Below are 27,262 nucleotides of genomic sequence, written 5' to 3'. Positions count from 1 at the left end.
ATTCCAGGTAAGCCTGGGCTAGAGTGAGCCCTACCTCGAAAAATAAAATAAAATAAAAATAAAACAAGAGAAGAAACTCAGCTCACGAACAGCATACACAAATATGATTATTCCCTGTCCACAGCTCTGCACACTTAGACTTTAAGCGTGATACTCACACTAGATTTGCCTCAATAGACCCTTGTTCAGATATGGTATATTCTATCCGGTGACACTACCTTGAAACCAAAGGGAAACTAGTGCCCCTGGGGCTGGTAAAACTGGCAGCTGGCATCTTTCCTGTCATGGTGCCATTTCATTGCCCCTCGGCACACACATCCACCCCACTTCTTCCATCATGCCTCGTGAGGAAACAGCTCTGTCACAGCCTGCTCGCCCCTCCTTCCTTCGGGTTCTCTAGCAACTCCCTGAAGCACCTTAAAACCCTACTCCCACCACGAAATTTTAATGAAGGGGATGCTCTCGGCAATTAGAAATGGGAAAGGACTGATTAGGGTTCAGGCACATCAGTGCTTAACCCAGCATCCTATGCAGTCCTCCAAGCATTAACCTCGTTCCCCATACACACTCAATTAGGCATATTTACTTCTCATTATCCAGCACGCAATCATCAGCGCCAATAAAAACCTTTGCTACCCCCAACAATGCAATTAATGCCACTAGCTGTCGCTCAGAAACCCCTTCCACACCCTGGCGCTGCCACTGGCTGCTCATTCATGCACCTACTCATGCATTTGTGCACGTCTGTCCTTCTACACTTGGCAAGGGTTAAGTACACACCTACTGTGTGTCTCACCAGGCAAAGGCCTGGGACTAGACAGATTAGACACAGTTACTGCTCCCAAATAAATACCACAAACAAGCAAACAGTCAGTGTGGTGGCACACAATTTTAATCCCAGCGTCCAGCTGGCAGAGGCAGGGGGACCACTCGTGAGCTCGAGGCCACCCTGAGACTACAGAGTGAATTCCAGGTCAGCATGGACCAGAGTGAAACCCTACCTCAAAAAACTCCAAAACATAAAATAAAATAAACCCCACTGAGGAATGTCCCCAACAGAATGGGGGCAGGGACAAGGGAAACAAGGGTCCCAACATATGATGTATCCACACAAAACATCTTGTTAATAGGAATAACAAACATTAAAAAAAATGGTTAATTAAAAGAAAATGAACAGGCAAATAGAGCTCAGAGGAAGAAATGGATGGAGAAACAAATTTCCACACATCTGTTCTCCGGCTCCAGTTCAAATCGCAGCTCCGCCACAGGCTGCTTTGTTTTCTTGGTTTTGCTTTGCTGTAGACAGGGTCTCTCTATTAGTCTGAAAACCCCTGTGTACTCCAAGCTCGACAGTCCTCCTGCCTCAGCCGCCTGGGTGCTGGGATTACAGGGGCCTGGCTTCAGCTGTGCTTTCTCTCTGATTATTAAGCAGTCAGCTGCTCTATCGACAATACCCACTATCTTGGGGGGGGGGGGAGAGATAGTAGGCATCTTTATCCTGGGTCAGAATACACAGAACATGGTGGTGATGGGTCAAGGACGTAAACATACTAATCTACTAAGGGGACGTGTGTGTACGCTGCTATGGGCTTGCTAGGGCTACGGCTGTTCCAAAGTGGTGCGACAATGACATTCTGTCAAAGCCATACCTGAACATATACACAAACAAACATACAATCAGAAAGTGTCTGGAAAAAAAATGCACACATAAAAAATCGTTAGCGATACTGCACATAAATAGAGGGCATGGGACTGGGGGTGTATGTCAGTGGTCGAACACTTGCAAAGCATGCCCAAAACCCTGCGTTTGATCCCCAGCACTTCAAGGAAGAAAACTAAAAGGAGACGGATGATAAGAGATGTTTTCCAGTCTATAAAAACCCTCTGGCTGGGCATGGCGGTGCACGACTTCAATCCCAGCACTCGGGAGGCAGTGGTGGGAGGGACCGCTGTGAGATCGAGGCCAGCCTGGGACTACTTAGTGAATTCCAGGTCAACCTGGACTAAAGCAAGACCTGAACCTCAAAACAAACAAACAAACAAACAAACAAACAAACAAAGCCCCCACCAAACCAAAACACCTTGTGAATTCAGTGATTTTTATATGAACACTATTAGAGTATGACCCTACATTAAAAAAAAAAAAAAACCTTCTGAATGCAGTGATTTTTACATGAACATACATTACCTATCTATATTCCCACTGACATCTCTAAGTCTACATAAAGCAAAATGCAATCTGTCTTCAGGTCTCTGCTGGTGGTTCCTTCAGACTTATGGGGATGGGGAGAGGACAGGAAAAGGACGGTGGCCAAGGACTTACTGGTGTTGTGGTCTATGAAGTAATCCCCAACCTGCGGGTCGTACGCCTCTTCCCATCCCAGCGGTAACTCGTCACTGATGCAGTCGGCGAAGGTGAGCGGTTTGGTGTACCTGGCAAGGGAGAGGAGACACAAGCGCCATCAGCTAGCTCGCAACCCCCAAGGCCCCTGCCTCTGAGCCCGCTGCTCCTCCGCGCGGCTCCACCAGATCCCCAGACCTCAGCACCAGCTCTGCTGGCTCCTGGGTTCCTGGCAAGGGGAGGGCATTCTGCAGCAACGTCCCTGTAACATCACCCCAGGCTCTGGTCCTCATGTTTTTCGCGAAGTGGACAGTCACTACAGTAAGCCACTCACCTTTCTGGACCTCTGCTTTCTGCCTCTCCAGAGGAGGGTTTGCAGAACAGCTCTAAGGCCAAGTTTTGGCTTGGGGACTTGGACTCTAGTCCCCTCTGGCTTCTCCACCTGCAGCTGGCTGGCCCAGCCCACCTCCAGCTTTTATCCAGTTTCTGTCCTGGGTTTGTCACGCCCGCTTGCCCTCTGAAAAGCTGGCCTCCTGAAAGCCCTGGAGCAGATGCCCCGGCCCGGGAGTCCAGCCAGCAAGCGGTATTTATTTACCGATTGAGTTGGCTCCCAAAAGCCTGCAGACCCGCTGCTGCCCCTCCTCAGACGATCCAGGCCAAACTGCCTGGCTGGCCACAACCACGTCCTAAATCCCCATCTTGCAGTGACATGGTGGAGAGCATTGAGTCTTAGTGGCTAAATCAAACAGACAAACAAATTATCGAACCAAAGCAGCAAACGTCCATCACGGCTGGAACACGGCACAAAACTAACAAACTAATAACAACAACAACAACAACAACAATATTGTCCATGATTTCAGCCAGAGTGTGAGGAGCCAGGTTCTATGGGACCAGTGGCTCTTCCAGACAGCCACTTTTGTTTCTTCCTAATGCGGCCTCTGCCTGAAATACCTATTCTAATACTTCCTTTCTTTTGTCTATTCCCTCTTTGTTTCAGTTCTGTATTCTGCCCAAGAGACTCTTTCTACACATTGGCAAGATGGTTTACAACAAGACAGGTGGGAGATGACTGGGCTGGGGCTTAACCTGGGTGATTTCCTTAGAGTCACGTGCTGCAGGACGTGTTAGGGGCTCCATCCCTGGCTGAAAGTGCTACTGGCTGATGATGGAGCTCCTTCAGGTACGTGTACTGAGCACATGCATGTAAATACAGGCAGACACTATTCGCATGCACACTGCGCCTATCACACGCACACCAAAATAGAAGAGAAGGGCTGGAGAGATGGTTTAGCGGTTAAGTGCTTGCCTGTGAAGCCTAACGACCCCGGTTCAAAGCTCAGTTCCCCAGGACCCACGTTAGCCAGATGCACAAGGGGGCGCACATGTCTGGAGTTCATTTGCAGTGGCTGGAGGCCCTGGCGTGCCCATTCTCTCTCTCTCTCTCTCTCTCTCTCTCTCTTCCTCTTTCTCTCGCCCTCTCTCTCTCTCTCTCTCTCTGTTGCTCTCAAATAAATAAATAAAAATAAACAATTTTTTTTAAAAAATAGAAGACAAAAATGGGACAGAAAAAAAAATGAGTCAGGCTTACATTAGTAAGCCATCTCTCCATCCCTGTTTGTTTTATCTTGAAACAGTCTCACCCTGTAGCTCAGGCTGACCTTGAACTCGCATCCATCCTCTTGCCTCAGCCCCTTGAGCATGAGGATGACAGGTGCACATTACACCTGGAGAAGGGCTATATAATATTTCCTGTGTCAGTGTCAGTATCAAAGGCCAGAATTCCGAGCCTGGAGGTTTGTCTGTCTCCAGGGTTCCTAGTGTAAGCAATTAGGTTCTCTTGAAAGTTGACATCTTCAGAACTTAGAAGATGGCTCGGTGGTTGAAGGTGCTTGCTTGCAAAGCCTGTGGGCCTCTGCTCAACACCCCAGCACCTGTGTAAAACCAGAAGTAAAAAGTGGCACAAACTTCCTAGTGTTCGTTTGCAGAGGGAAGAAACACACACACAGACACTTTTTATTTTTCAATTGAGAGAAAGGGAATTGGTGTGGCAGGGCCTCAGTCACTGCAATTGACTTCCAGACACTTGCGCCACCTAGTGGGCATGTGAAATCTTGCACTTCTGTCACCTTGGTGCGTCTGGTTTATGTGGGATCTGGAGAGAGATCAAACATGTGTCCTTAGACTTTGCAGGCAAGTGCTTTAACTGCTAAGCCATCTCTCCAGCCCCAAACACATACCATTAAAAATAAATTTTTTTTAAGAAAAAGAAAGTTGGTATCCTCAACACATCTTCTACACCCCACAGAAAATCACAAACCACCAGGTTTGTACCACAGTGAGAAATGGGGAATATATAGGCAGATAGAGATATTTATCAGCTAAGAGCTCTTTGGTCAAGGTTATACCAGATAACCAGGAAAGTTTTCCCAATACTGAGGTCAGTCCCTTCATCCTGACCCCCTCCATGCCACACCCTGCCAGGGCTACAGAAAGCTAAGGATGTTTCCCTCAGTGCCTTGCCTTGCTCTGACTTCTACGAGCAGCTTATTGTCTCCTTCTTATAGAGAATAAAGACCAGTGATCAAGAGCTGAACATCATTCAATGCAATTCAACAAACCTCTGAAATGGTCTCTGTGGGAAACTTGCACACACAGACACTGGTAGGGTGATGTCCTCAGTTACTGAGGACAGATAAATCTGTGAGGAAACAGGAAAGCTCCTACCATCAGGGAGACCCCTCCTAGTTCCTTCCTTTCCCTGCACACAGATTAGGAATATTATTATATACAGTTACATCAGGATTTGGTGTCTTCTCCATAACCTCTTCTGACATGTCATGCTAGGACTCCCATTACTCAGGTGGCAGAGACAGGAGGTTCTGGAGTTCAAAGGCCAGTGTGGACTATAGAACCAAGTTCAAGGCCAGTCTGAGAACCTGTCTCAAAAAAAAAAAAAAAAAAGTTTAGGGGCTGGAGAGATGGCTTAGTGGTTAAAGTGCTTGTCTGTGAAGCCTAATGGCCGAATTTGATTCCCCAGGACCCACATAAGCCAGTACAGGCACAGAGGGTGGACCTGACTCAGAGCAATGTGTGAAGCAGATAAAAAGCACTGGAGCTCTATGCAACGGGCACTTCCAATTATTCCTGCCTTGGTGTCAGGATGCTCCAGAAACCCAGGAAATCCATGGCTCCTTCACGAAAGGGCAATCAAACACTTCGAAGTTATGAGCACACACGATTCACTGAGCTCTCCAGGTAATGGATGCAGGCAGGAGAACTGGACCAAAACACCAAAACTATACTCTTGTCTCCAGAAAACCATGAACTGCAAGGGTTGTTCCAGCCTTATGCCCTGAGTAGTGAGCATTCGTGACATGTTACAGCATTAATAATGTGACAGTCGGGTTTGAGAGATGGCTCAGAGCCAAACAGTGTTTGCTTACAAAGCCTGTCAGCCTGGGTTCAATTCCCCAGGACCCATGTGAACCTGTTCATGGGCCAGACTCATGTGCAGTGGCAAGAGATTCTGTGTCTCAAAGACAAGACCTCTCACCTCCACATGTGTGCCATGGCATGTGCATGCCTCCCAACATACGTACATACATACAAACACACACATATATAAATGAATAAAAATTAAACAAAAACGTGGAGTGTGGTGGCACACGCCTTTAATCCCAGCACTTGGGAGGCAGAGGTAGGAGGATTGAGAGTTCAAGGCCACCCTGCAACTACATAGTGAATTTCAGGTCAGCCTGGGCTAGAATGAGACCCTCTCTCAAAATAAAATGAAGTGAAAATAAACAGTAAATATTTTTTTAATTAAACAAAGATAATGTGATAGACATGAGGCTCTCCTGCCAGGGCCTCGATGCTGATTCTGGCTAGCAGCGAATGCAAACCTTTGCCCAACAGGAAGGAAAGGGAGGCATGACGGCCTAAACTTAGAAACAGGGGCCCAGAAGAGAAAGGGAGATTTGGATTCCCTGTGGATACAATCATGGAGAAACACCCCAGAGAGCTGATCTCTGGATGCTCAGAGCTCTTCCATGGGAAAGGGGAGAGCTGCTATGGGAAGGAACTATACAAGTTGCGAGAAATCTGGATGGCAAGTTCTCTCTGGAACACATGCCAAGAGGGAGATGAATTATTCAGTGTGTAGAGAGGTGTCATTCAGAGAATCGGGATGAAGAGAAAGAAGTATTTTAGCTGCACAGGGATTCTCCCTCCTCCCTGTCTCTTTCTCTCAGTGAGCAAAGAACTGGCCCAAGATCCCTGGCTTGCAGTGTCCGCCTTGGGCAAGTTCCAAGAATGTGAGCTGGGAAGAGCTGTGTTTCTCAGATGTGGCCAGAACCAGAGGGCCTGCTTGGGACCCCCAGCCCACCCCCCACCCTCCTGCCCAGTCAGGTTTGGTGGGTCCCTGTTTCCAGTCCCCATGTCCTGGGCTGCTTAAAACCCAAATCATCCAATCAAATGACCCATATGTTAAAGGAGTGGGGAACAGGACAGGGTGTCAGAGAAGAGCGAGCTCAGCCTCTTCTTCGTCATGAGTCTCGGAAGGAGCGCCAGCATTCCCGAGTGTTTCACAACTGGCCCTCCTGGAAAAACGTCCCTGGCCATTTTGCGTTGAAGAAAGGTACGTTCTGCCAGGTGCACTCTACAAGGGACACACAGGCACAGCTGTCAGGGAATGTGGCAAGTGGCTCAGGAGCTATAGACGCCCATGGGCCCCTGGTCCTCACACAGCAGGGGGCTGGCCATTGCCTTCCTATGGGCTGAGACTGCAGGTTCACATGGCCAAAGTGGATTCAAACCATGTCCCTCTTCGAGGGAGGCAGCGAGGAGGAGGCACAGAAAAGCTACTCAGTCCAACACTGAGAAGCGAGTCTCTGGGGAATGAGGAACGCAAGCCTAAACTTCCCACAGTGGCCTCTTCATGGCCATCCAGTAAACTTCTGCTCCCGACCCCAATTCACTCTTGTCTTCCAGACCCAGCTGGGCAGGATCACAGTCTAAAGGGCTCTCCAGACTCCACGCCGAGCACTGTCCACACTTTCAGCAGAACCTCTTTTCCCTACCCAGGCACAATGAGCAGGCTGGTTCTTCTTGCCCCAGGCTGTTTCACATACATAATTCCCATAGCTTAGATTTCATAACTCATGATGACACGCCCTTCCCTCCAGCTGCAGCAGGCACCATTTCTAAGCAGCTCCTGCCCCCAGGTTTGAAGGTTTCCTTCCTTCCCTTAAAGCCAGTTGGTGCCAACACCTTTCTTCATTTCTCTAATAAAACCAGGGATAACAAAACCACCTCACAAGCTTATAAGAAGGGCTGATGGGGTGGGGATGTGTCTTACAGCTGAACTTTAATAAAACCACCACAGAAGCCGGGCGTGGTGGCGCATGCCTTTAATCCCAGCACTCAGGCGGCAGAGGTAGGAGGTTCACTGTGAGTTTGAGGGCACCTGGAGACTACATTGTAAATTCTAGGTTAGCCTGGGTTAGAGCGAGACCCTACCTCGAAAACACACACACACACACACACACACACACACACACACACACACACACACACAGGGTCCAGGAATTAAATATAAAGGGCAGAGGTGGTCAGGGGAAGCCTCTGTGGAGATAACCTTTCAGAGAACTTAGAGGCAGGGGACAGAGGGGAGGGAGGCAATGGGGAGAAGGCAACAGAGACAGCAAGCCTGAGGTCAGGATGGGGCTGGCGCATTTGAAGAACAAAAAGAAGAGGCAGGGGCTGGAGAGATAGATGTCTTAGTGCTAAGGCGCTTGCCTGCAAAGCCTAAGGACCCATGTTTGACTCTCCAGATCCCACATAAGCCAGACGCACCAAGGTTTGGCAAGTGCAATGTCACACTTGCCCACTAGGTGGCACAAGCGTCTGGAGTTCAACTGCAGCGACTGAGGCCCTGGTGTGCCAATTCTCTCTCTCTCTTTCTCTCTTGCTTGTTCTCTCTAAAACAAAATATTTTTAAAACTCCCATTTGAGAGATGCAGAAACAGATTCAATGATTTAAAAAAAAAAGAGGCAGAGGGGTCGGGTGCAGTGTACTTGAGAGTAGAGGCTGGCTTTGGGGGTTCTAGGGCAACTGGTTAAGACTTCGGGTCTCACCCCAACATCACTGCCCACGTGCTAAGCAGTGTGAGGGCCCCTAGTGACACTGGCTCACACTGCAAACTCCTCTTCTCCCTCTCATTTCAGTGAGTCTGTACCAGACCTGAGGAGGGCTCAGTGCCAGCAAGGCAAGGTGGGTGAGCTTTGTTTCTGCCCTTCCCAACACGACCCATGGCATTGCCTGATTGGATGTGGCCGTAACATCGCCCGAGGCAGTGAACAACAGGTAATTAAAGGATGCAGGGATGGGTAAAAAAGCACAAGCTCAGCGAGACAGAGGTAAGAATCTAAGGGGTTGGGAGAAAGGATGGGCATGAATAGGGTGTGGCCAGGGAAAGCTGAGCATGGAGTTAGGGAGGGGCAGAGATAACTACGGGCAGCTTCAGTGTTTAGGAAGAGGCAAGGTAGATGACACTTATACAGGCCCAGGTATCTGATGCTGGGCTGAAACCCAGGCCCCACCTTGTTTAAAGCTACAGTCATGGGCTGAAGGGAATGGCTCAGAGGTTAAGGTGCTTGCCTGCACAACCTAACAACCTGAATCTGATCCCCCAATACCCATGGAAAGCCAGGTGCACAAAGTGGTGCATGCATCTGGGGTTCATTTGCAGTGACTAGAAGTCTTGCTATGCCCATTCTCTCTGTCTGTCTGTCTTCTATCTTTCTCTCTCTTCTTGCAAATAAATAAAATAAATAAATAAAAATAATGGGCTGAGACATGGCTTAGCAGTTAAGGCACTTGCCTGTAAAGCCTAAGGACCCATGTTTGACTTTCCTAAGGACCCTCAGGACCATGTTTGACTTTCCAGGTCCCACGTAAGCCAGCTGCACAAGCACACGAGCCTGCACATGTGCACAAGACGGCGCACGCATCTGGAGCGTCACTGCAGTGGCTGAGGGCCTGGCACGCCGATTCTTTCTTGCTGTCGCTCTCTTGTGTTAAAAAAAAAAAAAAAAAAAAAAAGCCAGTTTGTTGGGCTTGCTTCAAAAAAAAAAAAAAAGAAAAGAAAAGAAAGATAAAAAAGAATAAATATTAAAGCTAAGCTGGGCGTGGTGGCACATGCCTTTAATCCCAGCACTCGAGAGGCAGAGGTAGGAGGATCACTGTGAGTTTGAGGCTACCCTGAGACTTAACATGTCCTTAACATGTGAGCCTTCACCACCACCACAGCCGTTCTTTACTCCAGGTGAAACGCAGTGGTACCTACAACCCGCAGACTCTGTCCCCGTGAGCACCAACCCTCACCGGCCTGACCTGGCCACAGACGACGACGCTCAACTCTGTGCTGGACACAGCCCACAGCAGCTGCTGCGCGGGGGATCACAGCCCTATTTCCATGATGAGGAAACGGGCAAAATGATCATCCAGGCTCATACAGCTACAGAGCCTGCACTGCACCCCACATCCCCCTTCCGGCGAGGCTGGAACCGTGTAAGCTGTATGCTTTTAGAAATTAAAGCAGACAAGTTGAAAGAGGCTAGAGGTTTTCAGATCTGGCTCTAGGTGTTTGCTTTGTGACAGTGGAGACATTTGCTCTGGGAAAGGCTCGACGAGTTCTTTTTCTCTAAAATGCCTCTCCTGCTCTCCATTCTCTTTTTTGTTGTTGTTTTGTTTGCTTTCTTTCTTTCTTTCTTTCTTTCTTTCTTTCTTTCTTTCTTTCTTTCTTTCTTTCTTTCTTTCTTTCTTTCTTTCGGTAGGGACTCACTTTAGCTCAGTCTGATCTGGAATTCACTATGTAGTCTCAGGGTGGCCTCGAACTCACAGTGATCCTCCTACCTCTGCCTCCTGAGTGCTGGGATTAAAGGCGTGCGCCACCACGCCCGGCTCCTGTTCTCCATTCTCAAATAGCCTGACTGTGCATTCTGGCTTTCCAATCTCAGAGTCTCCTAGCATCTCCACTTTGGCCTGGTTGGTTTATCTAGATGTGCTCTTGGCCTAGTCACTGCAAGTCCTAAAATTCTTTTATAGAGACAAGAAGGGGAAGTGGGGGGGGGGGGAGAATTGAAGGGAAGATTCCAGATTGTTGTTCTTCTTGCTTCCTTTCAGCTTCAGGTTGGACACCCCAAATCAGTAGCTGAGCGCCCCCCCCCCCACTCCCACCACTGTCAAACCTGAGATGGTATCTTCCCCCTGTCCCTGCAAACTAGGGTTCCTGAAGTCACACAACTACTCCCTGCCTTTGCCACCTCCACATCGCCACAAGTGCCCTCCTTCCCCAGTGCCCCGCAGCTCAGCGAGTCCAGGCCACTTTGCGCTGCAAATCACCTCTGTGCAGTGTCTGGATTCGTTTCAGTCTGTGGCCGTTTGGAGTCAGGTCCCGAGTGACAGCAGACGTGGCCAACCCAAGGAGCCACATGCCACCTGCAGGGACAACTGTGCACAGCGGCGCCGTGTTTTAAGCAAAAAGAAGTTTGTGTGCCTCTGGCGACAGGCACTCTCTGTGGTACTCGGCCCTGTAGCACGATGCCCCGACAGCTTATCCTGTCGCCGGGCAGCGTAGAACAGTGGCCAACGGCACAGAGACTGGAGCCAGACGCCACGGGTTTGAATCCAGACGCCGCCAATTTCTAGGTGTGTGATCTTGGACAAAATACGAGGGGTGTCCACAGTTCGGGTGTCACATCAGGCAGCCCGGGAACAGCACGCTCGGCGAGCACTCACGACGCGCGCACAGCCGGGGCAAGCACGTTGTAAACATGTTTCCTTACTTCCCAGCGACGCTTCCAGGCCGGTTTGGTCAAGGCTACTTCACAGCGGCCCCCGTGGCTCAACGAGACAAGGCGTGCCACAGTGCCGCAGCGCCCAGCCCGTGTCAGTCAATGCAAGGGACTCGGTATTTATTTACCTGGGTCCTTAGGCTTCACAGGCAAGTGCCTTAATGTTTGAGCCATCTCTCCAGCCGCTCCATGTTTTTTCTTTCTTTTTTGGTTTTCCAAGGCAGGGTCTCGCTCTAGCTCAGAGCTGACCTGGAATTTACTATGTAGTGTCTGGGTAGCCTAAAACTCATGGTGATCCTCCTACCTCTGCCTCCCGAGAGCCGGGATTAAAGGCGTGCGCCACTGCTCCTGGCCCTCCATGTTTTTTCTAAAGGCATGAAAGTAAGAAATTAATGGGGAAGAAGAGTATTAATGGAAAGATTGAAATACACTATGTACATATACAAAGGTATCAAAGATGGGAAAAATTTTTTAAAAGCAAAAAAGAATAAAAGCTAAATTGATAGACTATTCACAAAGTACAAGGCACTGCCCAAGGCTCCTTATATACACTTTCTCACCTACTCTGAAATATCCATTTTTAAAATGCTTTCGTGGTGGGGGTGTTTACTGAGGCAGGGTCTCACTCTAGCCCTGACCTACCCGGAATTACGCTGTAGCCCAGGCTAGCTTCAAACTCAAGGCAATCCTCTTCTGAGCTGTCCGTTTGAAAACACACTTGGGGTCTTTGGAACTATGTGTACATTGAAGCTGACGTGGTGTACCCACCATGAGCCAGGAGGCAGGCCTGGGCGGGGGGGCTGCCTGTCACTCACCGGCTAGGGGTGAAAACCCTGAAGGAAGAGTGGAGCACTCAATCTCTAGGAGCCACAAGCCTGTGGAGAGGGCAGAGGAGGAAGTGAGCAAACCAGTCCAGCCACATTCCTGAAGCAGGAACCAAATGTAGGTTACCATTGTATCAGTGGCCTTCAGAGCCCAGCCAGCCGCCAAAGCTCAAATTCCTGTGTGGGTCCTGATGGCAAGACTGCTCTGTCAGCACACACGGGACCCTGGGACAGTGTGTTTAAAGCACAGACATCAGGAACTCAAGTAAAACCCGATTCCAAAGGACTGGATTCGAAATGAGATGTTTCAGGCACACCAGGGTTTTTAAATTTTCTGTATGTATTCCTTTGTGGGTTGTTGTTTCTTTGTTCCTTTCTTTTTTGTATGCATACAAGTAACATGTGAGTTAAAAAAAAAAAATCAAGTTTAGGGCTTAGTGATTAAGGCTGTTGCCTTCAAAGCCCAAGGACCCAGGTTCAATTTCCCAGGACCCACGTAAGGCACAAGAGGGCGCACACATCTGGAGTTCATTTACAGTGGCAGGAGGACCTGGTGCACCCATTCTCTCTCTCTCTCTCAAATAAATAAAAATAAAATAAAAATATTTTTTTTTAAATCCAAGTTTGGGCTAAATGGATAAGCTATGCCCATCAAACTGCCTTCTACATATTTATGTTTATTCCCATAGATTAGAGCTACTCTCAGCTTTGGTCCAAAGCCTTGTTTGACAGGCAGTGATAACTGGGGATACTCAAAAATCACCCACGTGCTAAATGAGACATCTCATCATCCAAGGCTCGGGAAACACGGGGGACGGAGGCGTGGAAAGCACGTGAGAGCCCCAGGATGGGGAGGAGGGCTGTGGAACGCTGTCTTCCGGACTTGATGTGGCCGGTGTCTGGACATACTTAAGACCTGTCCGAAACTGGGCCCATCAGCATTCCATTAATCCGTCATGGATGGTGGCGGAGGGCATGAGGCCCACTCCTCTGAGGAGCCACGAGCAATTAATGGCTGCTGGCGTTGGGGGTGGGGAGCCGGAGAAACTTTCTTTGGTGGTAAAAACCACTGGTAAGTGACCCATGCTTCAGTAAATAGCCCTCTAATTTATGCCAGCAATCCTAATTAAACTCAGTGGGGCACAAAGCAACAACAATAAAAAACAAAAAGGAAAACACTGAAGTAGAAATGGCTAACTGGGAGGAGGAAGGGGCAAAAAAGACAATCGGGGTGAATATGATCAAAATATATACATGCGTAACAGTGTCAAAATCATAAAATCAACTTGGTTTTTGTTTTGTTTTGTTTTTTTGAGGTAGGGTATCACTCTAGCCCAGGCTGACCTGGAATTCACTATGTAGTCTCAGGGTGGCCTTGAACTCACAGCGATCCTCCTACCTCTGCCTCCCTAGCGCTGGGATTAAAGACGTGTACCACCATGCCCAGCTTTGTTTTTTTTTTTTTTTTTAAATCTAATATTACCCCAGAATAGTGGCAGATGCTTATAATCCCAGTACTTGGGGTGGGGGTGGGGGTCATCCTTGGCTACATAAAGAATTTAAGCCCAACCTGAGCTACAAAAGATCCTTTATTTCAGAAAAGCAAAAAAATAAAATAAAATAAAATAAAATAAAATAACAAACAATACCCCCTCAAACAATCCAAACTTGAAGTAGTTTTAACAAACATGAAATAAACAAACAATGGGCCATAGCTTCACTGGTAGCCTTCCCCCTTCTTATGATACATAAAATAAAGGAACTTCTTAAAATTAATGAAATATTCTCCTGAGTTCGAGCCTCACCACCAAACACATTACACAAAAATCAACCTAATGTTTGTAAGAACCCTAAGTTGAAAGCAACCCAAGTGTCCATCCAGAGGTATCCACACAGTGAAATAGCACTCAGCAGTAAAAAAAAAAAAAAAGAACACACACAGAGCTAGAGAGATGGCTCAGACGTTAAGGCCCTTGCTTGCAAAGCCTAAAGGCTCGAGTTTGATTCCCCAGTACCCACATAGGGCCAGATATGCATCTGGTGCCTGTTTGCAGTGGCGAGAACCCTGGCACTTACTCTCTCTCTACTTGCAAATTAATAAATAAAAATTTTAAGCCAGGCATGGAAGCGCACACCTTTAATCCCAGTACTCAGAGGCTGAGGTAGGAGGAGCGCTGTGAGTTCGAGGCAAGCCTAAGACTGCATAGTGAATTCAGGTCAGCCTGGGCTAGAATGAGACCTTACTTTGGGGCAGGGGTTGGGGGAAGAATAAAAAATAAACCCACAGTAGATGAATCTCTGAAAGATACTGGGCAAAAAAAAAGCAAAGAAGAAAAGACCATAATGCATATTGCAATACAAACTCACGGACAAGGACAGAAATCATTAATGCCTCCGTGGGGATAGAGGTAGAGAGAGGGTGAGGGTTATAAAAGGGGCTGGGTCTCCCCCTTCCTCTCTCTGAAATAAATAAGACTAAAAATATTTTGGGGCTGGGGAAATGGCTTAGAGGTTAAGGCATTTGCCTGCAAAGCCAAAGGACATAGGTTCAATTCCTCAGGACCCATGTAAGCCAGATGGACAAGAAAGCACACGGGTCTGGAGTTTGTTTGCAATGGCTGGAGGCTCTGGCGTGCCCATTCTCTCTATCTCTTCTCCCTCCTTCCCTCCTTCCTTTCCTCCTTCCTTCCCTCCCACCCCTCTCTCAAATAAATAATAAATAAAATAAATATTTATAAAGGGGCTGGGGAGATGGCTCAGTGGATAAAGCACCTACTGCGCAAGGAGGATTCAAGTTCAGATCCCAGAACCCACGTAAAGCTGACATTGTAGCGGGGTGTCCACCACTCCAGTGAGCCTATGGCAAGAAGGGAGATGGGGGCTGGAGGAATGGCTTAGCCGCTAAGGCGTTTGCATGTGAAACCAAAGGACCCAGGTTTGAATCCCCAGGACCCACATTAGCCAGATGCACAAGGGGGCGCACGCATCTGGAGTTTGTTTGCAGTGGCTGGAGGCCCTGGTGTGGCCATTCTCTCTCTCTCTCTCTCTCAAATAACTAAATTAATTAAAATAACAAACAAACAGAAGGGAGGCGGGACAGGAGGGTCCCTGGATGCTCCCAGGCCAGACCTTGCCTCAAACAAAGTGAATGAGGAGGACGCACACGCAACGTTGGCCTCTGACCTCTGCGTGTGCTGCTGTGACACACGTGCCCTCATTCACACATCATACATACAAATGCATGTACACACATAAAACAAAGTTTGGGGGGGACCGGGCATGGTGGCTCATGCCTTTACTTGGGAGGCAGAGGTAGGTGAATCAAGGTAGGTGAGTTTGAGGCCAGCCTGAGATCACATAGTGAGCCTGGGTTAGAGGGTGAGTGAGACCTTAGCTTGAAAAAAAAAAAAAATTAAATAAATAAATAAAAGAAAGTTTGGGCATGATAGGAATGTCTATCATATTGATAATGATGAGATACATACACGCACCTATGTCAAAACTCACTAAACTGTGCCCTTTAAGTAGGGACAGTTAAGCAGGCATGGTGGCACATTCAGGAGGAAAAGGTAGGAGGGTCACTGTGAGTTCAAAGCCAGCCTGCTACTACATAGTTAATTCCAGGTCAGCCTGGGCTAGAGCAAGACCCTACCTGAAAAACCAAAAAAACAAATAAATAAATTAGGTACAGTTAGAATATTTTGATAGCTTATCAACAAGGTATTATATGCATTCTAAACGACAGTATACTAATCCGTATTTATGTGGTAAGCATCTAGTTTGTGCCAGTGCCTATCAGGCTCTGTACTGATCATAATAGTGCTGACAAGTATACTGCCAATAATCTCATTTCACCTGCAGAGACTGAGGCACAGAAGTTAACTAATGTGGCCAAGGCTACCCGGCTAATCAAGAGGCAAACCTATCTGATTTCAGTTCTCATTTCTGCCACTAAGTAGCTGTGGCCACGTTCCCTTGCTATTCTCCCTTCTCCACCGTGAGATCTTTTCAACACTGAGTTTCCATGACTGGATCCCAAGGTCAGGCAGTCACAGAGGAGTGGATCCTGCTGGGCTCTCCTGACATCTCACTTAGCTCCCCCAGTGCACACCAGGCACCTCCTTATTGCATAAACCAGGTCTTCCTTCTACCATCAAGGAGCTGTACACTACACACTGGGTGTCCTGACAAAATCCAAGGTGCACGTGGTGACGGGTCCCCCAGGTCACTTATCCAGGTAGAGAGGGCCCTCCCAACAGCACCTGCAGCTGACCTGTCTTGGAAAATACGAGCCAGCAAAGTCTGGCCATGGGTGACAATCTGTGGTCCGCACATTCCCAAATGTTTGCTGCTGGCATTGCAGAGAATAGATTTGATTCGTCCAGGCAGCTGCACTATCCATCCATCCATCCATCCACCCATCCACCCATCCACCCATCTGCTCTGTAATTTTTTGGACCACAGAGGCCAATGGTAACTGACTACAAAGGAGATCTACAGAGGAGTTATTATATAATTTCTCTTTAAATTTTTTTTTTAATTTTATGTTTATTTATTTGAAAGTGACAGATAAAAAGGCAGAGAGAGACAGAGAGGGAGAGAATGGGCACACCAGGGCCTCCAGCCACTGCAAATGAACTCCAGACGCGTGTGCCCCCTTGTGCATCTGGCTAACGTGGGTCCTGAGGAATCAAGCCTTGAACCGGGGTCCTTAGGCTTCACAGGCAAGCGCTTAACTGCTAAGCCATCTCTCCAGCCCAATTTTTAAAAATTTTACTTTGGGTCTTTTTGAAGCAGGGTCTCACTCACTCTAGCCCAGGCTGACCTACAATTCACTCTGTCACCGAAGACTGGCCTTGAACTCACAGCGATCCTCCTACCTCAGTCTCTCAAGTGCAGGGACTAAAGGCGTGCGCTACCGTGCCCAGCTTCCACACAGGAGTTGAAAAGAAAGTTGCTTTCCTTTCTGAAAAGCATGGTTTTCTTTAAGTAGGATCCTCTATCTTTTCTTTTAAAAGAAGAAGAAACGCTGTTCCTCAAGGGAAGCCCAACCAGGCCGTGAATCAACACGAGACACCAGAGTGCTCTGTGCGCGGAAGGCTGCAGCGCAAGCCCTGGGCCTTTAGAACAGCTATTTTGAGAAGTCCTAGAAAGAAGCAGATACCACATGAATTATTCATTCACACGGTGAGGACGACTTCTGGTCATTGTCCTCTCCGCGGGAGCTTGCTTGCTCTTGTTCATTCAGCTGCACAGAACGGGAACACAATACCCTGGCCTGGGCACCGGCGAGCACGTGCGCACACGCACCACCGCCACCGCCACAAGGAAGCCAGGTTGCCACTCCAGATGGTGAGCCACACAGAAGAGAGACCCACACACAGGCTGCCAAGTGCTGTCCGTCAGCCTCGGGGTCAGGGGACAACGCATGCTTTTCCACTTGGCCTGAGCTGACTGAATGAGACGGGGGGGGGGGGGGGACACGGACATACGTGCCTACACACACTGGTCGCATGACCATACAGTGCAGTAGAGATCACATGGTATTGTTTATTTTGTTTGTTTGTTTGCGTGTTGTGTATGTAGCTACAGGTCCTTTGCCACTGGAAAATGAATGGCTTTTTGTGGGTGCTGGGGAACTGAACCTGAGCTAGCAGGCTTTTTAAAGCTTTCACTACTGAGCCAGGTCCCCAGCTCCCTCATGGTATTTTTTTTTAAATATATTTCTTTTTTTTCTTTTTTAATTTTTTATTTATTTATTTGAGAGCGACAGACACAGAGAGAAAGACAGATAGAGGGAGAGAGAGAGAGAATGGGCGCGCCAGGGCTTCCAGCCTCTGCAAACGAACTCCAGACGCGTGCGCCCCCTTGTGCATCTGGCTAACGTGGGACCTGGGGAACTGAGCCTCGAACCGGGGTCCTTAGGCTTCACAGGCAAGCGCTTAACCGCTAAGCCATCTCTCCAGCCCACCCTCATGGTATTTTTTAAAAATATTTTTATTTATGAGGAGAGAGGGAACAGATGTGCTAAGGTCTCTCGTCACTGCAAACAATCTCCAGCTGCATGTGCCGCTTTGTGAATCTGCCTTTATGTAGGGACTTGGGAATCAAACTCATGCCGCACGTTTAGCAGGCAAGTGCCTTTAACCATTGAGCCATCCCCCTCAGCTCCCTCAAGACACAGAGCAAGGGCTGATCCCAATGTCGTCCCTCAAAGCCCACCCAGGGTCTTGGTGGAGGCGTGCCTCAGTGCTGAAGCCACTGCTCTTCTACTGCCTGATGACAGGAGTGGCTCTGTGACCTCCTACCTTATATCCAGCTAGGTGACCTTGGCCTGGTCCTTTTCTTCCTGTGAGCCTTTGTTTCCCCACGAAGTACGGGGCCAGACCCCATTTCATCCAACCTCCCCAGGTCTAGCATTCACGGTATCATGTTGTCATAAGAGCACAGTACCTGAGAGGTGGTGTGCCTGGTTCTCCGTAGGACATAGTGTCAAGACATTTCAAGCACAGCAGGAATAGTTGTGAGTGTTTTACGCATACTGTGCTGCGACGTTCTAACTGTAATCCTGTCAGCAGCTCCCACAATGGGGACTTCTTGAAGCCATGTTAGGTTGTCTGACGTCACTTGACTATAAGAAGTGTACTGTAGATTTTTTTTCAAAATATGCTTGTCTATTTATTTGAATGAGAGACAAAGAGGGAGAAGAAGAATGTGTTTGGACACAGCAGGGTCTGTAGCCACTGCAAACAAGCTGCAGATACATGCACCCCTTTGTGCATCTGGCTCCGTGTGAGTAGTGGGGAATCGAATCCACACTGTCAGGCTTTGCAAGCAAGCATCTTTAACCACTGAGCCCTTTCTCCAGCCCTGGGCTACAGATCTGAATTTGGGCCTTCGCTACTACTCAAAATATGAACGGAAAACGATGACTCAGTACAACTGGGTGACCAGAAGGGAAGTTTATGAAACACCATGGAACTGGAAATTACCCCCAAAAGGAACCTCTCTTTATAGAGTCTGGTAAGAAAGGGGAAATGAGGGGTTATTTTTGCCTCTCCTATGAACTATTAGAAAGGGTCATCACGAAGACGGAGTTGAGGGGTGGCAAGCTGTGGGCGGCAAGGAGCAAAGGCATGGTGCATCATGAGGTAACCTGAAAGAGATGATCAGTCTTGGTGCCCAACCCAACCCCAGCCAGGTGCCTAGGGGCCAAGAAGCCTAGGAACTACTTCTGCACACTTCTCCCACGGGCATCAGGGCATAAGGAACACTGAATGCAGACGACAAACCATCGCTGGCTTCCGCTGGAGGGTCAATGGGGGAGGAGACCACACAGGGGCGGCTGAGGACGCTTTGTGTGTCGAGGAAAACGCTGAGAGATCTGTCGAACTGGGGCGCTACCCCAGTGGGCGCTGTGAGAACAACTTGCGCACGCCCCGACGAGCCCCTCGGAACGCTGCGGTCTCGGGAACATGGCAGCTTCCTGGAGCTTCCGGTATGGACCCTGAGACCACCCAATGTACCGTCCAAGCCAGCTCCCACCTCCCCGTGCTCTGCCTATGGCGTTCCATCTGTCTGGAACACCTTTCCCTGGACATCTGTTTACAGTCGTGTACTTTTCCTATTTACTCTGATGGCCAAGGGCCTGAGCAGAACCTTACACACGACCGTTACTCCGGCATCTCATGTGAGTGAGTGCTGAATGATCTGCGAATGACTGAGCAGACTCTTCAACAAGGAGAGAAAGGAAGGTTCCACTGGAACTCCCAGCAGGGCTCTCAGACAGCCCTGCTCACCCTAACAAGAAGCAGTCTGCCACTAAAGAAACACCCGATGTCTTTGTCTGCTTGACCTTGTTTGATTCTCAAATCACCACCACAACAGCCACACCACGACCCTTGCCATCACTCCTCCATGAGACAGATGGCGAATGGACGCCCAGAGGCTCTCCAAAATACCTAGGCTCCTGGGTACCTGGTTTATGCAGGTGTTGGGCACAGGCTACCTGAGCCCTGGTCCACTCTGCTCAGTCCCCAGGAACTGTCCTCACAGGCCTCCCCTTCTTGCTCTGGTAAGTAGAGAATTGCAGCTTCAGCCAAGTCTCCTTGCCCTGGGAGCGCATCAGCCCCTGGGGAGCCAACAGAGCTTCTGTCCCGCCTCCTGGTTCATTTTCACTAGCAGAGTCACCACGAAGACACAGGCTGATTCTGACGCCCGCGTTCTGCGACCCTGGATTCAGGAGCACTGCTCATCCCGGGCAAAGAGGTAGCAGGAAGGAACGGTAGAGAGCGCCCCGTGGCTTATCCATAGGTGTCAATCACTTGGAGTCTCCATCACCACATGTGATCCCCAGGCCAGTGCGAGGTGGGGAGCGCTCCTGGACTTGACGACTTCAGTGCTTTGCGCTGACACACAGCAGCCCAGAGGCCAGGGGTGTGACATGTGCCTTCCCGTCTTGAGCCAGACCTTTGCCTCCACATCCATGGGCCCCGGGCAGCATGATCCCTGCATAGAACAGGGCTTACACAAGGTGGGTTCTTTTCCCTCCAAAATGAGCTTCTCTGATAAAAATGCTCTTCAGCAATGTAATGATCTAATAAGCTGAACTCACATGCCATATTTCATAGTGGAAAAAACAAGAAAACAAAGAGGTGTGGCTATAGTACCAAAGTTTAGATCAAAAGTCCTTCCCTGCTCTTCCCCCTCTGTGCCCTGCTTCTCTGGGCCACGGCCTATACTGTAAGCAAATGAGTTCCAAATGCACCCTAGGGGCTGGAGAGGTAGCTCAGTGATTAAGGGCACTTACTTGAAAATCCTGCTAGCCCAGGTCCAATCCCCCAGTACCCGAGTAAAGCCAGATGCACAAGCGTTTAGAGTTCATTTGCAGTAGCAAAAGGCCTTGGGACCTTTCTCTCTCTGTCTGTCTCTCATGCAAATAAATAAATAAATAATTTTTGTGATGCCTCCAGATGGTCTCCTCTGGTTCTCATCCCTATCCACAAAGGGCATCTTTTTTTTTTTTTTTTTTCTGGTTTACTTATTTATTTTGTTTTTTCAAGGTAGGGTCTTGTTCTCTACCCCAGGCTAACCTGGAATTCACTGTGTAGTCTCAGGGTGGCCTCCAACTTACAGCAATCCACTGCTTCCTGAGTGCTGGGATTAAGGGCATGCACCACCATGCCCGGTTTTGCAAGACGAGAGAAAGACAGAGGCAGAAAACAGTGGGCATGTCAAGGGCCTCTGCTGTGAATGAACTCCAGACACAAGCACCACTTTGTGAATCTGGCTTTATGTGGGTACTGAGGACTCAAACTCAGGCCATCAGGCTTTGTAAGTAAGAGCCTTAACCGTTCAGCCATCTCTCCTGCTTGACATCCTGATTGCCTTTTTTTCTTCTTTCTTTTCTTTTTCCTTTTTTTTCTTTTTTTGAGGTAGGGTCTCGCTGTAGCCCAGGCTGACCTGGAATTCACTCTGTAGTCTTAGGGTGGCCTCAAACTCAACAGCGATCCTCCTACCTCTGCTGGGATTAAAGGCGTGCGCCACCACGCTTGGTTTCTGCCTGTCTTTCTAAGCCTGCGTTTTCCACCAGTCTTCGTGTGGTCTAGCACAAGCCTGGCGGGAGCTGTGGGCACTGACACAGGCAGAGTGGGAGAGAGAACAGAAGATGGGGGGGGGTCTTTTTTTCCCCTTTTCCTTTCTGAAGTAAAGTCCCAAGTGTAACCCTTGCAAAACATGCACCAGATTCCTAAAGTGTGCCGGGGACACAGGGCACACAGTGAACCCCAGGGCCTGCTCCAGGCCACAGGACCGGTCACACTTGAAGCTAATGGCCTAATTGTTCTCCACCTACCCCCAGCTACCTGGTATGATTAAAGGGCAGGCCCTGAGGGCTGGAGGGATGGCTTAGTGGTTAAGGCATTTGCCTGCAAAGCATAAGGACCCATGTTTAATTCCCCAGGACCCATGTTAGCCAGATGCACAGGGAGGCACACACGTCTGGAGTTTGTTTGTAGTGGCTGAAGGCCCTGGTATGCCCATTCATTCTCTCTCCCTCTTTCTCTGTAAAATAAGTAAATAAAAATACTTAATTAAAAAAAAAATAGTGCTCGCTTCGGCAGCACATATACTAAAATTGGAACGATACAGAGAAGATTAGCATGGCCCCTGCGCAAGGATGACACGCAAATTCGTGAAGCGTTCCATATTTTTATACCAGCACAAAGGGGAAGGAGATCAATGCAGAGAAAAATCAACTCCTACCAAATCAGAGAGCCAGAGCCTCAGAGGCCCCCAACACCTCAGCACTGAAGCAGACCAAAAATGAACCCAACATGGCTCAGGGAAATCTTGCGGAAGAGGGGGCGGAAAGAATGTCAGAGTCACATGTTGGGTCATGATTTTCAGAGACATTTATCATACTAATAACTGGGGGCTAACTCCACAATGCACGACCCATTTTCAATAATAAGGAGGGTCTAATGGGAGGGGGTAGATCACAGATGAGCCTAAATAATGGTACCAAACTGCCTGTATTTACTGAAAAGAAAACTAATAAATTAAATTAAAAAAAAAAAAATAAGAACAGCCCCTGGGCACCTTTTCTAGGAACAATACAGAACCAAAACAGCCTACAAAGAGGCAGGGGGCTACTGATGGAGCCCACCACATGGGCATCCGAACACCTTTCTCTGTAGGCTGGCAGAAGTCAGAGGCTCATACTGACTCCATGGCAGTCGTTCCCCCCCATGATCTCATGAACTTCAGGATAACGCTGTTTTTTTTTTATTTTTTTGGTTTTTAGGGTCTCACTCTGGTCCAGGCTGGCCTGGAATTAACTCTGTCATCTCAGGGTGGCCTTGAACTCATGGCAATCCTCCTACCTCTGGCTCCCGAGTGCTGGGATTAAAGGCGTGCGCCACCACGCCCGGCTACCAACTCTGTATTTTTGTACCTAGGGAAGTGCTACTGGAAGGCACAACCAGAGTCCCCCAAAATGTAGAGTGAAAGAATTAGTTTCTAAAAGATTAAGATATATAGTTGAGAAATTTTTATCAGTAGTTTGAACGGTTGTGTTTCCTTGCAGAAACTGAAAACGAGTGAGACAGATACACGTGGGCCCCGACGTGAGGCAGCTCTGGTGAGGCATCCTGCGAGGCTCAAGCTGGAAGAGCATGGGGCGCCTGCAGGGGCTACACCCCTCAAACCTGCTCAGCATTTACTGAACCTTCAGCAGCAAGCGCTGCCTACGAGGTGGAAACCAGCCGGAAATCAACACAAGCACATATTCACTCACACACAACCCTGTCTACAGAAGGGTGAAAAAGAAAAATGAAGGCGTTATTCCAAATGAAACGTCTGTGGAAGGCGCCACAGCATCCTAGGAAAGGAAAGCGCCAGCATCCTGGACTGCTCCGGGAGGCGCCGTAAGGAAGCAGGGAAGCAGCTTGGGGCCCGCAGGGCTGCCGAGGGCTCAGCTAAGTAAACGGCTGCGTATGTCTTCAGTCTTACAATCAAGTACCACACAGTGACCAAGTGACTGATCAGATGACACCCAGCTATGGGGGGAACACTGCCTTTGGCAGGACGTCTAAGTGCAGAGGCCATTAGGTGGAGGAGGGCAGCCTCAGTACCTCCGGGGTGGGAGATGAGAAGGGTGAGGCTGGAGTCCTCAGGAGCATGGCCGTGCAGTAGTGAGTTCAGGCTTCCACAGATCTCCCAGCTAGGGGCAAGTGAACAGCAGTATCTTGTCTCTGAAGAGCCTTTACTTGCAAAGGGCAAGAACTGCCTCAGGGGCTGGAAGGACAGCATGAGACTGAGACTGGAGGTCTGAAAAGAAGAGCCGGGAAAGGTCTTTCCAGGAAAGGCAGGGGAGAAGAAGAAAGGTCAGTGGTGGTCTCTCCCCGGGGAGAGCAGAAGGCCAGCACGCTTGCTGAGCAGGGTCTGGGGATGTTGAGGGGTGAGAAACTCCACAGGAAGGGCTAGCCTAGTCCCTGCACAGGGTCTCAAAGCACACAGAGGCTGCAGGGCTTGCAAGCGTGAAGGCCTGGGTTCAAACTGCAGCTCAGGGCTGGAGAGATGACTTAGCTGTTAAGGTGTTTGCCTGCGAAGCCTAAGGATCCAGTTTCGATTCTCCAGGTCCTACCTAGGTCAGATGCCCAAGGTGGCGCATGCATCTGGAGTTCGTTTGTAGTGGCTAGAGGCCCTGATACACTCTCTCTCTCTCTCTGTCTCAAATAAATAAAAATAAATACATTTTAAAAATTTTTTCAGTTAAACCAATTGCCTACAGGAGTAGCTTCACCTGGTGTGGTGGTTTGATTCAGGTGTCCCCCATAAACTTAGGTGTTCTGAATGCTAGCTCCCCAGCTGATGGAGATTTGGGAATTAATGCCTCCTGGAGGGAGTGTATTGTTGGGGGCGGGCTTAAGGGCTTTATAGCCAGTTTCCCCATGCCAGTGTTTGGCACACCCTCCTGTTGCTGTGTTCCACCTTAAGTTGGCCAGGGGGTGATGTCCACCCTCTGCTCATGCCATCCTTTTCCCCTGCCATCGTGGAGCTTCCCCTCAAGCCTGTAAACCAAAATAAATCTCTTTTTCCCAGAAGCTGCTCTTGGTTGGGTGATTTCTACCAGCAATGCGGACCGTACTGCAACACCTGGCTTAGTAACCAGCGACAACAGAGTTCTCATTCACTGAGTTATTATTACACACCAACCCAGCAATCCTGTGAGAAGCCACTATTTTTGCTTACCTGATCACCCTACATATTGCAGACGGAAAGTGAAGCACGGAGAGGCGGGCAAGGCCCACCAGCAAAGCTGGGGTATGAACCCAGGCAGGCTGCTTCTAGGTTCTGTACCTTGATACGCTGTGCATCACACAATCAGTAGAACACAGAACAGCAGAATCGATACCTTTCAGTTACAGTGCCACCTCAATGGATGCCTGAAACTACCAACAGTAAAGAGCTCTATACAGCGACTGGGCAGCCATCCCGCTGTGGACGTGGAAACTGGAGCCCCGAGCAAAGAAAGGACTTGTCCACAATCATTCAGCGAGGAGCTGGGAGGACCTGATTTGTTCTCCCGTGCTCCAGAGTCTCTTGCTGTGCCCAGGTCTCCCCTCTGTGACATAAGGGGCCCCTGGGTGACTTTCAGGACAATGTGTGTGTGACACCAGGCTTTACACCTGGAACACAGGAAGTACAGAAGACAGGTAAGTATGGGACTTTTCAGATCATTACACAATTTTACCCCTGAGAGAAATCCCTTTCCTCCCAAGCAGAGAATACAGGTGGCAATTTGGAGCCCAGGGAGCCCTAGCCCTACCCCAACCAAATTCCATGTAGGCCGCACTGAGGAAGGGCTCTTCTAGGCCGATCATTTCTTTCTTTGTGTTTCTCCAGTGGACCCTGACCAGACAACTGCTCATCGATCCTCCCCAGGCCCGGCCCTCCGGATAAAGCCTTTGTATTTCCTCCTCGGAGCAGCCCTTGTTTGCGATGGCCGGCAACCCCAGCTGGCAAGACGTGCTGCTCTCCTCGGGCCTGTGGAAGGGGGATAAAGACAGGCCTGTGCTGAGGCCAAGCTCCGGCCCCACCCCGGAACTTCTAGAGAGGTGTGCTTCAGTGAAAGGGACAATGATGTGTGGCCCTCCCCTCTGCCAGCAGCAATCCCCATCCGGCCGTGGATTAAAGGAGCCTGGGTAACTGCCCAGGCGGAATAAAGCCGGCAAACATCCTGGGATGTGCCCCTCGTTGGCAAGAAGACAGGAGAGAGGGTAAGAGTGACAGCCTGGATCTCTGAGCTTTTCCTACCTAAGCCTGAACACACTCCACAGCGGCCACATACCGAGTTCAGGTGCCAGCACTGCAGGCTATGTGCTCGGAGCACGATTCTGCAACGATGAGCTGAGTCACCCCATCTCCCTGGGGCTAGAACCCGTGACATTTACTTGGTGAGGGGCACTGCCAACGCCTGGGAGGTGATTTTCAAGGAAGGCCCTCCCCAAAGGAGGGTAAAGTCTAAATTGCATGTAAGTTCAATGATGTTTTTTTAAAAAAATCGTTATTTTATTTACTTATCTGAGAGACAGAGAGAGAGAGAATGGGTGCGCCAGGGCCTCCAGCCATTGCAAAAGAACTCCAGACACATGCACCACCTTGTGCAGCTGGCTTTACATTGAGTACTGGGGAATCAAACTTGAATCCTTAGGCTTTGCAGTTAAGTGCCTTCACTGCTGAGCCATCTCTCCAGCCCAGTAGGGCTTTTGTTTTGTTATTTGTTTTTGGTTTTCAGTGACTAGGGAAACAATGCCAGCAGAAGGCGGAGCTGTAGCCCGTATGCAGCTCAGCTTTTCCACCTGCCTAGCCCTGAGACTCAAGAGACCTTCAGAATCTCTGCTGGAGTCCCAGCATCCAGGTAGGCACTTCACACAGCGTGAAACACAGGGCCTGACACTGATCAAATGACTCCTCAAATCACTGCCTGTGGAACCAAACATCCTTTGTCCTATTAAAAAATAAGGCTGGTGGGGCTGGAGAGATAGCTTAGCAGTTAGAGCTGCTTGCTTGCAAAGCCTTATGCTCTCAGTACCCACAAAATGGCACATGCATTTCCAGATTTTTTTTTTTTTTTTTTGCAGTTTGTTTGCAGGGGCAAGAGGCCCTGGCATGCTCACCTCCTCTCTCTCTCTCTAAAAAAAAAAAAAAAAGGCTGGCAATCATTTCTAAACTGCCACTGGCTTATGGAACAATCTCACTGAAATAGCACACCAACCATGGGCCCTGGGAGGTCCCTAGCTTTTACCTTTTAACTAATGCTAATTGCTCCCACAGGTTTCTCTACAGCGGCTAACTGGAACTCCTCAGCTCACAGCCAAACAAGAGGCCTGCAAGCACTTTTATCACTGAGCCACCTTCCCAAGCACTCCAAACAAGAAGTGTTCGGACGCATGTATGCTCTAAGCACTTAGCCTCTCAGCAAGCATTAAGGGGATGCCTACTAAGTGCAGGTCCTTGTTGGTATCTTGTGATAAAGTGCTTCTCTGGGGGTTGAAGAGGTTGCTCAGCAGTTAAAAGTACCTGCCTGCAAAGCCAGCCAGCTGGGGTTCAATGCCCCGGTATCCCTGTAAAGCCAGAGGCAAGAGGCCCTGGTGTGCTATTTATCTGTCTCTCAAATGCATCAACAATAATATCAAAAACGTTTTTCTGCCTGCAAAATGCAGATTTCTAGCCT

The 27,262-nt window shown here is 49.0% G+C and overlaps 1 protein-coding gene and 1 non-coding gene across 4 annotated transcripts in view; one reads left to right on the top strand and one right to left on the bottom strand.

Annotated features, from left to right (window-relative positions):
- The window catches only part of Wwc1 (WW and C2 domain containing 1), a 193,464-nt gene that overhangs the window by 98,789 nt on the left and 67,413 nt on the right, over window positions 1-27,262 (bottom strand). For all 3 annotated transcript variants that reach the window (XM_045153653.1, XM_045153651.1, XM_045153652.1), the window contains exon 2: window positions 2,324-2,433. In XM_045153653.1, the coding sequence (XP_045009588.1) occupies window positions 2,324-2,433 (110 nt within the window). The remainder of the gene's footprint in view (window positions 1-2,323; window positions 2,434-27,262) is intronic.
- On the top strand, window positions 22,130-22,236 carry LOC123461781. The gene has a single exon (XR_006637846.1). It is a non-coding gene; the product is annotated as a U6 spliceosomal RNA (small nuclear RNA).

The sequence above is a fragment of the Jaculus jaculus genome, chromosome 6 (genome assembly GCF_020740685.1).
Source record: "Jaculus jaculus isolate mJacJac1 chromosome 6, mJacJac1.mat.Y.cur, whole genome shotgun sequence".
Lineage (NCBI taxonomy): Eukaryota > Metazoa > Chordata > Mammalia > Rodentia > Dipodidae > Jaculus > Jaculus jaculus.
Note: the sequence above shows the minus strand (reverse complement) of the source record. Positions and strands in the feature narration are given on the sequence as shown.